Source organism: Pholcus phalangioides, unplaced genomic scaffold (assembly GCF_987345545.1).
Source record: "Pholcus phalangioides strain wild (caught in Gottingen) unplaced genomic scaffold, Ppha-v1.0 ptg000014l_1, whole genome shotgun sequence".
In the NCBI taxonomy this organism is placed as follows: domain Eukaryota; kingdom Metazoa; phylum Arthropoda; class Arachnida; order Araneae; family Pholcidae; genus Pholcus; species Pholcus phalangioides.
Window position 1 is genome coordinate 25,586,951 of NW_028301607.1, and position 11,270 is coordinate 25,598,220.

Here is an 11,270-nt window from a genome sequence, read left to right on the forward strand (position 1 = left end):
AGCTAAACTTATGTGCCAATCAAAATGAATCCAACTATCACTCAAGCCAGATTAATTCATTTTCACTTTGAAATCGCTTTCCAGTTTCCACATTCATCTTTTTCTTTTTCAGAAAGATTTTGAACCCTTTCATATAAGATGAATGAATAATAATTCTATGAATGAATAAGCTAAGAAAAAGTGCATTAAAAAAAGAAAAAAGTTTTAGACTTGAATGTGTCTCTAATGAATAGGATAAAACTTTCAATACTAAACTGAGCAGTCTAGGCATTCTAGGAATATTGTAACACTTTTCCATCTGTATGTATGTGAGAGCGAAGCAAGCTGACCACATCACATAGCACACCACCTCACATGTTTTTTTTTTCACTGTGGCTCACAAAACCAACTTGCATAGTGTAACATAAAAAGGACCTGTTTTTTTATCTTCGTTAAACTCTCCTTCATCCAATCATGAAGTTATTTATCTCAGCCTTCAGTCAATTTTGTCTATTTTACATTTTGCTTTTTAGTGCTTTATGAAAGTTACTTTAGGATTTTGAAAGGTCTTAATTTAATTTTAGAAGGTCAATAGAAACCCATGAAAAAAAATGTGACTCTGAAATTAATTACTTTTATTGACTAAAATATCACTCTACTTGAACGCACTTTATGTGCCCATATTAGAAGTTTTTAGTTTGTGTGATTATAAATCAATTTTCTGACTGCTTGCTCTTTATGGGACTTTACTTTATGGACATTTATAGTAGCTTACACATGATGGAAATTCAGAATCTTTAGTCAAAACATCTGGAAACTTTTTTAAATACCCAAGCTTGGGGAATTTTTTTTATATTATTATTCATATTTGAAAAGTCCTGCAACAAAATCTGAAAGTATCTCTTTTTCCAGTTTTTTTGGTGAAATAAAATAAAAATGAATTGATTTGTGAGAGATGTCACATGGATTATTGTTTTTATTTTATTTGAATTTATTATGATTATAGAATGACTGGGGTAGATGGACGGCCTGAACTTGTGATTGAAGGTAGTAATTCGGAAACCGCTGGTTGGAAAGAATACCATTTCTTGCACAAGCCTGGTGATCTTTCTGATTCTCCACATTATTTAAGTAAGCTTCAAAAAAATAAGTTTTGGATTTTCATTAGTGTGTGTTGTTGTTTTACTGTTGGTTGTTACAAATTCAATTTCAGATGCACTTAAATCAGTAGTTCTCAAAGTGTGCATTGTGGCTTCTAGGGACATCGTGGTGAGCTAGCGATATTGATGTGTGCTTGCTTGATGCTTTCTGGGCTGTTTTTAGACTATTCTGGGGACCTGTGGATAAGCATTGAAAAAGACGTGAGTCATGGGTGGTAAAAGTTTGACAAACCCTGGCCTGAACATACAACTTAAAATACACTATATAGATTATGATCATATATGTAAAATAAAGTCAGTGGCACAGTGGTTGGTCATTGTTCCAATGATCGAAAGTTGGTTTTTCTAGTTCCCAACTTCAAGGTGTGAATGCTCACTGATCAACTCATTTATGTCTCACCACAGAGAGCAACAGGCCTATGATGGTACAGATTTCAATTATCACACTTCATTCATAGTTTGAAAATAGATGGTTAGTGCTATAAAAATTTGCATATTGATTTGCATTCAGACTGTTTAAGTACACATGCACATTTCTGACAAAACTCATTCAGTTGTAAATCACTCATGTCAATAGACCTGAGTTATGCTTGGTTTGAAAGAAAATTAAAAAGTTTCAACTCAAAATGAAAAATTATTCTTCAGTGCATGAGAGGCCAAAAGGATTACGAGGGTTTGTCTAGAATTTTTTTAGGGTCCTGCTTTGTGAAAAAAAATTTCCTTATTTGTATGGAAATGGTCATTAGTTTTGTGAAAAAGTATACTGGAAAGTGAAAGAATCTATTTAATTTATTACAAAAGAAATGAAATGTCAAATTTATGGTTCTGTTAATTTGTTTTTTGTGGTCAATTTGTTCAATTTGAAAAAAAAGAGGGGGGGGGATAGCAGACTAAAATATCAAACAAAACATTAGATACATACTCAGACTATTAGGTACATGCACTCACACTTCCGGCACAACATGCTCTGTAGTAAATTCTCCATGATGATAGGACCAAGTTGCGCTGGGTTTGAAAGAAAAGAAAGAAAGGGTTTTCAGAATTTTATGAAGGATCCAGAAAACAATCCCAAATTTTGACTGGACAAACCCCTGGATAAGTTCATCAAAGTAATAAAAATTCAATTTTGAGTTCCTGCACCTCAGTCATTAATAATGACAAATTTAGAAAAATGTAGTGATTATACTAGTATTAAATCATAATTTTTATTCTATACATTATTGTGCTATCCATAATCTAGGAAGTTAAATGTGATTAATTCTTCTATCATGCGTGTGTTGATTGCTCCTCTATTTTGCTCTTAGTCCCTCACCAACCAAGACTTGACTGGCAAATGTGGTTTGCTGCTCTGAGTAATTATGAACATAATCCTTGGTTTATCAGCTTTGCATACAGACTCTTAGAAGGTCGTAAAGAAGGTGAGAATAAGAAAAAAACATAGGAAATTCTTTTATTTTTCTTCAAATGTTAGGACTTGAATCGTACTCCATTTGACTAAATTTAAAATTCATTCATAACATTGTGGAAAAACTGCTCTTTTTTTCCTTCAATTTGTAATTTTCAAAGTGTTTAAGATTCTTCCCCCCCCCCCCTTATCTCCTGCTCATCTGAAATGTTTATTCATTCTAGTTTTGGATTTGATGGATAAAGAGAGGCTACCATTTCCGGTCCATAAGCCCCCCAAATACATCCGTGCTATTTTGTATAACTACAAATATACTCCGCTAGACAAAAACAAGTAAGTTCTCTTTCATTACATTGATTAAAAACTGGAAAAGAAAAATGCTGATATGACCATGGTAGTGCGTCATATCAAACTTACCCAGATAGATTAAATAAATTCACAAACTCATGAAAATAAAGACAGAACTAAATAATTCTACTTCGCTCATCATCATTTAATAGTGGTCCATCCACTCAAGATTGAATGATCAATTTGAATATGAGAGGCAACGGGTGATAAGGAGGAAGGAGAGATAAAGCAATTTACATCGGGGAAAGTATTTCTTGTTGGCTGTCTCAGTCTACACTAATGGCATTAGTCACTAATGCTCTCTTACCGAGAGAACTTTAGTGTAGACTGAGACAGCCAACAAGGAAGACCTATTGGTGCGAATGTCCTTTGTATGATCAGAGTCCTCTGCATCAATACTTAGCTTGTTCATAAGAGTACTGGTTGTTATCATGTGCTGTAGAACAGTGTTTCTCAATCACTGGGGCCCTGACATCATCCATACCAAGCCGCGAGTGACTGGCCATTTCCTTCCCCCCTCCCCCCCATTCATTTTCATTCATCCGTATATTTGACCAAGCCTTGCACTTACAAAAATGAATTAAACCAGGCGGTGGGCTTCCAAAGGTTGAGAACCCCTGCTGTAAAGGTTGAGAACCTCCTTTTATCTAAAATAGAGAAATCTGAACCCTTTATTGGATAAGAGAAGGTGATAATCTCTATCTCTATTATGAGATTATCACCATAATCTTTACGTTCAACTGCAAATATCTTTGTATTTCATTATTTCATGAATGTTTAATGGTTTTTTTTTGTAAAATACTTTATACAGTGAAACTTTGCTTGCAGGCAATGATAAATCCCTCCACAAAAATATTTTTTCAATTCTTCTTTAGAAATGTCTATACTCTAATGCTCAGTTGTTGCCTCTCGAATGTACCAATAATCCCTATACAACAATTATTTTCGTGGCTGCAGAGTATTGTTATATTGAGGTTTCACTGTACATTGAAAGTCTGTTACAACTAAAGTTCACAATCAGAGTGAAAGTTGTCATTATAATAGACTGTATAATCATATAAATGGGAAAAGCAAACTGGATAAAGTTACCTTTTATATTCTTTTATTTTGAACTACTTTTGCTGAAATATGCATGTAGAGTTAACTGTTTATGAGAATACACAATGTTGATGGTATAACAAAATTTTGCACTTTATTAAATGCAGCAGTTTCTGCGACCAAAGTATTCATTCAAAAAAATGATATGGTTTTCTATCTCCTATATAGATAACAAAAAGATAGTATACAACATGTACTACGAAATGATAAAGCTCTCAACTAATTATACAAAGTACATCGTTCACATTCCACTGTGGGTAATCGAATCACCAACCTTCAAACCAAGACATGTCTAGGAAAGAAAATGTCTGTCCTCTGTAGCTTAATGGTAGAGCACTGGCTTGGACAGTGAGAGGTTACCATCCTCTTCCCACTTATAAACGCCTGTGAGATGCATGAAATATTGTCACTCTTTCCAGTCTCTATTTTATGTGTGATTATTAAGAAAAGATAAAAGAAAATGTGCTTTTCGAGAATTTCCCTTGCCGGTATAGCGAATGTGTTCTGATTTTCATTCATAAATTTCGCTAAAAGCAGAAGATATTTTTTGTATCTTTAACATTAACTTTTTGACAATCACTTGCAAATTACTCCTAATAGCAAGATTCTTGTTAAGCCGTACTTGTTATAATGGACTTTTACTGTATTTTAAAAAAAATTATCCCTTGATCAACTGAAACATGGGGATAGCAATCTACTACTACTACTTAACCTTACATGCACATTCCTCTGCATAATTTCTAATTAATCAGTACATATTTGAATGTGTTTGTGAGTGTATGTGTATATATATGCATGGCCCTAAGGTGTTTATGTTATCAGAGTTGTGCTTGTTGGTACCGCCATCTGTCTTTCAAATTTTGAAGTAAAGAAAAAATGGTGAGTGTTGCACTCTACTGATTGTTTGGGATTCACAGGTTGCTGACCTATGTTTGAGGGATATCTCTTGTCATTGTTTTGATTTTGTGCGTGACATGATCTGATCGTGACATATTTTTCATATTGTAATTTAGTTCAGCATTATTTTCTTCATAAAGTACTCATATTTTATATTGAGAGATTTATTTTTGAATGAGCAATCACTATTTCAAGATTTTGTTTATTAATTTATGGAAACCAAAGTAATTTGAAAATTGTGTGTTCCTGAAAAATTTTATCATATTTTCTCTGTAGGCCATCCAGTAGCTGGTGGACGAGGCGAAGAGTGAAGGAATATTTCAACAGTGCCAATCTTGAAGGCAAACAACTAGAGGAATTCCTCAAAGCTGCTGGTATCCCTCTGGTAAGATTTTCTTTATTTTTCCAGTTTTTAAGCAATTAATACAACTAGGTTCAAAAAGATCTGAGACTTATTTTATTACAGAAGAATGAATACATATATAAAACCTGTTAACACCGGGCAGAACCTGTGATCTGGCACATTGGCATGATGGAGCACCCACAACTTGACCTTCAAAAGATCTGGTCGCTCGCATCTCAACTGAATCATCATTGAAAGGGCTCACAGGTTTCTCCTAGTGTCTGATTATTTGTCAAAACATCACATTTCGATACTTTCTTAACCAGCTTATTCCCTTGATCTCACCATATGACTTTTTCCCTTTTCTTCGTCTAAAGAATTTCCTTCTGCTGAGGAGGTTTTCACTTTTTCGGAACAGATGCAGTATGGTCCGCCACGACTGGCGACTTTTTCCTCGCGATAAGTCGCCAAGACCGTCATAATGCTTCTCTGGGTTGCCATATTTTTTAACACCTTTCTGGTTTCGTTGGGTGATACCAGATGGCTCTGGCTTCGCCAAATAGGATTTTTCTTTTGTTCACTGAGTTTTTTCAAAAATTCTAAACAGCCGTTATTCCATTTCCAGCACGTCTCTCTTTTTGATTATTATTCTTCCCTTCTGTAGCTCGCGTCATTTGGATTATCTACTGCTCAGGTTGTGTCATACCATTTTATTATTTCATTGTATTTATTAGTTACTCATACATTGCCATGCCTTCTGTTTTATCGGTTTATTATTTAAAATTAACCTACAGAATTTTTCATGCCCGGATCCATTTATTAAAAAAAGGGTCCAGGTTTTAGTTTTTAATGCACAGAATATTTATTTATTCAACATGCCCGGGTCCGTTTATTAAAAAAAGGGTCCGGGTTTTAGTTTTAATACATAGAATATTTATGCCCCGATCTTTTTATTATTAAAAAAATGGGCCAGGTGTAATTTTTTTTAACTGATATTTTTTGCTATTTTTATGCTTGGTGGTTTCTATTATGTTTTGCACGCTGGTGTTTTTTTTCCGGCGTCCGTAGTGTCTGACGGCCTTGGCGACTCTTCGTCGGGCCATCAGACATGTTTGGCACCAAAAATCGCCAAGTGACGGACCATACGACAGCTGTTCCACTTTTTCCACCCATGGCGCCCTCTTACCCTAATCAACTCTTATCCGTGACTCCCCAGAGCAGTTTAACAAAGAATCTCTTCAAAAACCCTTGTCTGGCTGCCAGTCCACAGCACCTCTGGCAAAGGTTGGCAGGGTGCCGGGACACAGTTTGAGAACCCCTGAGTTATACTGTAAATTCTCAATGAAAACTTGAAAGGTAAGTGAAGAGCCATTGTCTGAAGTCTATTTTCTCCACAGCATGGTCGGTAACTGATCGGGTACTTTGCAAAGTTAGCAGACTTTTCACTGTGACATTAACAGGGAACCCCATTCAAACGCTATAAGCTACTTTATCAAAATTTGAAGAAACCAATATTAAATTGAATATATATTTTTCCCCCTATAAATGGCGTTATTTTTATTAAATTCTCAAGATATATAAATCTGTGCATACATTCGCAAGCCAAACCACTTGCAAACTTAATAAAATTATGAATGCATAACAAAACATTCTTGCTAGTCTGGGTCTTTTTTAACCCTCTCAGCGGCTTTAGGAGAGATCTCACCTCTTCAAAAGCTTCTTATTTTAACATTGATAACTCAAGATATTTTGTGAAGTTGATTTCTCAATGGGACACTTTTCCCTTATACGCTTTACTTTGCAACTGCTGAAAATCGCAAGAAAGCATGCTTCACATTAACTCTTTAACACCCAGATAGAAAACCTGGGAGGGTCGTGAAAATACCAAGTTTTTTGTGTTCGAAGTGGACTCGTCCAAATATCGGCCACTTTCCCTCTCCCCACCCTTTCTCCATGAGTTTCTATTCATGCCACCCTTTGCATTGACGTTCACCCTTTCATTTCAATGGATTTTTGGGAGATAATTTGTCTACTGAAAACATCCCTTTCCTCACAGTATTATCTGCTTGTAAAATGCATTGAATACCCTTACTCCATTCTCAAGGAATATTCTAGTATATCAGCTTTTAAAATCCCATTGATAGGGCGTTGCAGTTCTTTTCCGTTCCCTCCTCTGACAAGAGCTTTCATCTTCTTCCCCGTTGGTGACAAAAGCCCACCAAAACATACCCATACCCCCTAGCTGGGCCGGCTTGAGGCGGTTATGGGCATTAACCTACTCGGCCGACTTCGGGCGATCTGGGCATTATAGAGTTAAATGAAGATATGGTATTTTACAAGGGAGTTTTGTGACTTCTATGCCACAGAAAGGGTTAAAAGCAACACAAAGATTTTCAATTCTTATTTGAACTGAGCTTAGGTAGATTCTTGTATTCATACTTCTCAGCTACAACCATTCCATCGTGTGTTTGTCTATTCATCACCTATCAAATGGTTTGTCAAACGTTCATCATGCTGAAAATTTCTGTGAATGCATTGCGAACAGTTATATAACAAGTGTGGCTTAGTAATGTATGCACAACTTTATATAGATTTCTCAATGTGGCAGAGTTATTGAGCAGTCCAGAAACAAAGAAATCTAGTATCGTGTGAAATGACATATAAATCACCTATTAACCCTTAGACTGCGGGAATAACCAAAGAAATGCTTCTCTCAAAACAGCAGGGTAAAAAATGTCCTTTTTTTTCCTGTCACCTTTTCTGAAAGATATATGGCACTCAAACTCATACGTTGAAAATACTGTATAACGCAATCAAAGAATAGGTGCAATACAAACAGGATCTGGGTTTGAACCCATAATCAATTATAAAATGGTAATTGGTGGCAGGCAGGCACTTCTCAACAATGTACACCAATCCTATAGTACAAGCAAATCTGTTAGAAGATATAGAAATAATAAAAAATCTAGACTATATATGCATGTGTCATCACTTTAAGAACTTCATGTTAAAAAGAAAAAATTTTAGATCATCACAGAATGATGGAGAGAGTATGCTACTACGCTGATCATCTGTGGATTATGGGAGCATTCTGAGAGTTAAAAAATTATTGTCGGTTTGCTCTTTTTCTATTGCTCAAATTTGTACAAATTATCTTGTTAGCCGCTGTGGTGGTCGAGTGGTTATAGTGACGGACTCACGATGCGAGGATCCGGGTTCGAACCCCACAGTGGTGGTCTGCTGAAGTTGGTTTTCTGTGGTTCCCAACTTCAAGGCGCAAATGCGAGCCGATCTCTCTGTTAAAAAGTCTCGCCACAGAGAGCAACAGTCCTACAACGATAAATCATTCAATCATAACACTTTACTCATAGTTAGAAAAACTGGTGGCAGATGGCAGCACTACACATAACAAGCACTACAGAGAAACAAAAAAAAACTTAACGTCAGGTTTCACTACACGTACACGCACATTCCCGCATGTACTGATTCATTGGGGGGTTCCGCAGGGGGTGGGTGGGGTGCATGTGTGGTGTAGCAGTAGTAGGTAGGGCCTCCAAAAAAAATGGCTCGGAGATCCATGATGTTCTTAAGTCAGCCACCTCGTTGGGCAATTTGCCTGTTATGGCGTTGTATTTGTATTTGTAATCATACGTTGATGCATTCTCATTAAATTAAAACTCATTTCTAACGTTCTTTTGATGTTGAATTTTCTCTGTTGGACCATTCAGTTATCACTTTTCCAGAGAAATGTTGTGTTTCTGCTGGATATAAATGGGAATGTTTGCTGGTTTTTTTTCCTCCCCTTTATATACAAAATATTGACTTATTTTTCCTTCTCTTTCTAGGAGAGGACACGTTTCATAAGAGTGACAAATGCATTTCTCAAGAAACTACTGCTCCAGGCACGGTCTTATGTGCAACAGTTGTCTGCTACTATGTTTGTGTGGTCGCTGCTCATCACTGGACTTTTCTTAAATTTCATATCTCCTATATTGAAATTATGCTGAGTGAGATTAGACATTTGTTCAATTAACCACCTTCTTGGTTTTTTTTTCCGTTGGCTTTTTGATTAACATGATTATCATTTTAATATCTTTTTTTTCCACTTTTTGAAAAAAAACTTATTTCCATATTTCTGATGTTGGATCGTTTTTACCGGATATTTGATGTGTTCTCCCCTCCGAAATTTTGATTTTTTTTTTAAATTTTTTTTTGTGAAACAATTTTTTTTAAACAATTATTTATTAGTCTTCTTTTCAAATCAAACTTGTTGATTGTTTTATTCGATGATAACTATTACTAATTTATTGTTCATTGATATTTCCTATTGAAATTATTCAATTCAATCTGATATTCGATAAATGTGAATGCCATTTTATTATTGAGTATTCAGCACTTTATTCTCAACTGCACATTGCATAGTTACATTCTCTTTCGATGATTAATTTTCTTTTTCCACGATTTTTTCCCTTTTAGCTATTATGTAAAATCTTGACATCCTGAGATGAATGAAAATGTTAATAGAGCATGTGCAAACAACTTGAGTTATTGTTCATACAGTAAACTCTCTTTATTGGAATCATGGATGATGTTATCATTCAGGAAATTGTTATCACTTTCGCAAAGTATAGAATGGACCAATATTTTAACATGTGAAAAAATTCATTAATATTTGTCAGTAGGGCTGGGATTTTTATGACATATTTTTTGTGACAAGTCATATGTTGGGCATTTTTTAGTTATTGGTCATATTTTAAGCATTTTTGAGCACTCTGTCATGTTTTGGAAATTTTGAAATACAGATGAATGAGGTGCGTATTTGGTTTAGTAAAAGTAGTAATTTCTGCAACTAGAGTATCAAAAAATGATGTTATTCCACCTCCTATATAGATAACAAACATATAGTATACAGCATGTGCTATTAAACAATAAATCTCTAAACTAGTTATACAAAGTACAATTGCCTGGATATCAAGCTGAAATGAAAATACAAAAAGAAAATTCACATTCCTCTGTGGGAAATTGAATCACCAACCTTCAAACCAAGACATGTCTAGGTAAAAAAATGTCTGTCCTCTGTAGTTTAATTCTACAGCACTGGTCCGGACAGTGAGAGTCTTGTAGTTTGATTCTTCATAAGGAATGTGAATTTCCTTTACGTATTTTCATCTTTGGTTGGTATCCTGGGTCATATTTTGGCAATTAAAAATCCAGATGTTAGTGCTAACTAACAGACAGTTAGGTACATCAAGTTCAGTAATGTATAGAACATATTTACACTTTCGGCACAACTCGCATCTCAAAGCAGATAAAATGTTAGTGAATTGCCCAATGACAGTAGACCAGAGTTGTACTCACAATAAAAACAGTGGTGTTTATCAAATTTTCTGAAAAAGAGAAAAACCTTTTGCATATATATATACAGGGTGTTGCTTTGAAGTGGCGACAAACTTTGAGGAGTAATATTCGACATCAAGGGGAACAAAAATTGCCATAGAACATGGTATCACAAACCACGTCAGTTTAAAATTACAAAAAGGCCTATGAAGAGTGTGATGTTGAGTGGGACAAAAAAGCCAATAATAAGTGGAAAAAACATTCATTTGACAGCATGATTATAACACAGCCTGTGGTGTACAAAATAAAGTGCCATAATAAGTACAAAATAAGTATGAAAAAGTAAAATAAATAAGTACAAAAACCATTTACTTGACAGCATGATTACAATACAGCCTGTGCAGCACGATTTGATGTCAGAAAGTAGATGAAGAGAAATGATTACAGGAGTTGCACGAAGGTCATTGCGCACCTGACAGCCACGGAGTAACAATTGTCAGCCATGCTCAAAGATACCGAGTGTGCTGGCAATGTCTGGCAATTTTTGTTCCTATTGATGCCTAATATCACCCCTCTGAGTTTGTCGCCACTTCAAGGCAACACCCTGTATATAGTTTTCTCAAGAATTTTTTATAAGATACTAAGCAAACTTTTTAAAACATTTGAAACTGCACCTCATAAAATTCTAGAGCGTACTGAAGGA

General features: G+C 35.2%; 1 protein-coding gene across 1 annotated transcript in view; it reads left to right on the plus strand.

Moving 5' to 3' along the window:
* LOC149078353 (lipase maturation factor 2-like) overlaps window positions 1–10,620 on the plus strand; it is a 30,647-nt gene extending 20,027 nt beyond the window's left edge. Inside the window, exons 12-16 of the mRNA XM_089242004.1 lie at window positions 986–1,110; window positions 2,444–2,557; window positions 2,769–2,877; window positions 5,164–5,272; window positions 9,076–10,620. Of these exons, the coding sequence (XP_089098130.1) occupies window positions 986–1,110; window positions 2,444–2,557; window positions 2,769–2,877; window positions 5,164–5,272; window positions 9,076–9,237 (619 nt within the window). The 3' untranslated portion in view covers window positions 9,238–10,620. The remainder of the gene's footprint in view (window positions 1–985; window positions 1,111–2,443; window positions 2,558–2,768; window positions 2,878–5,163; window positions 5,273–9,075) is intronic.
* The last annotated feature ends 650 nt before the right edge of the window (window positions 10,621–11,270 follow it).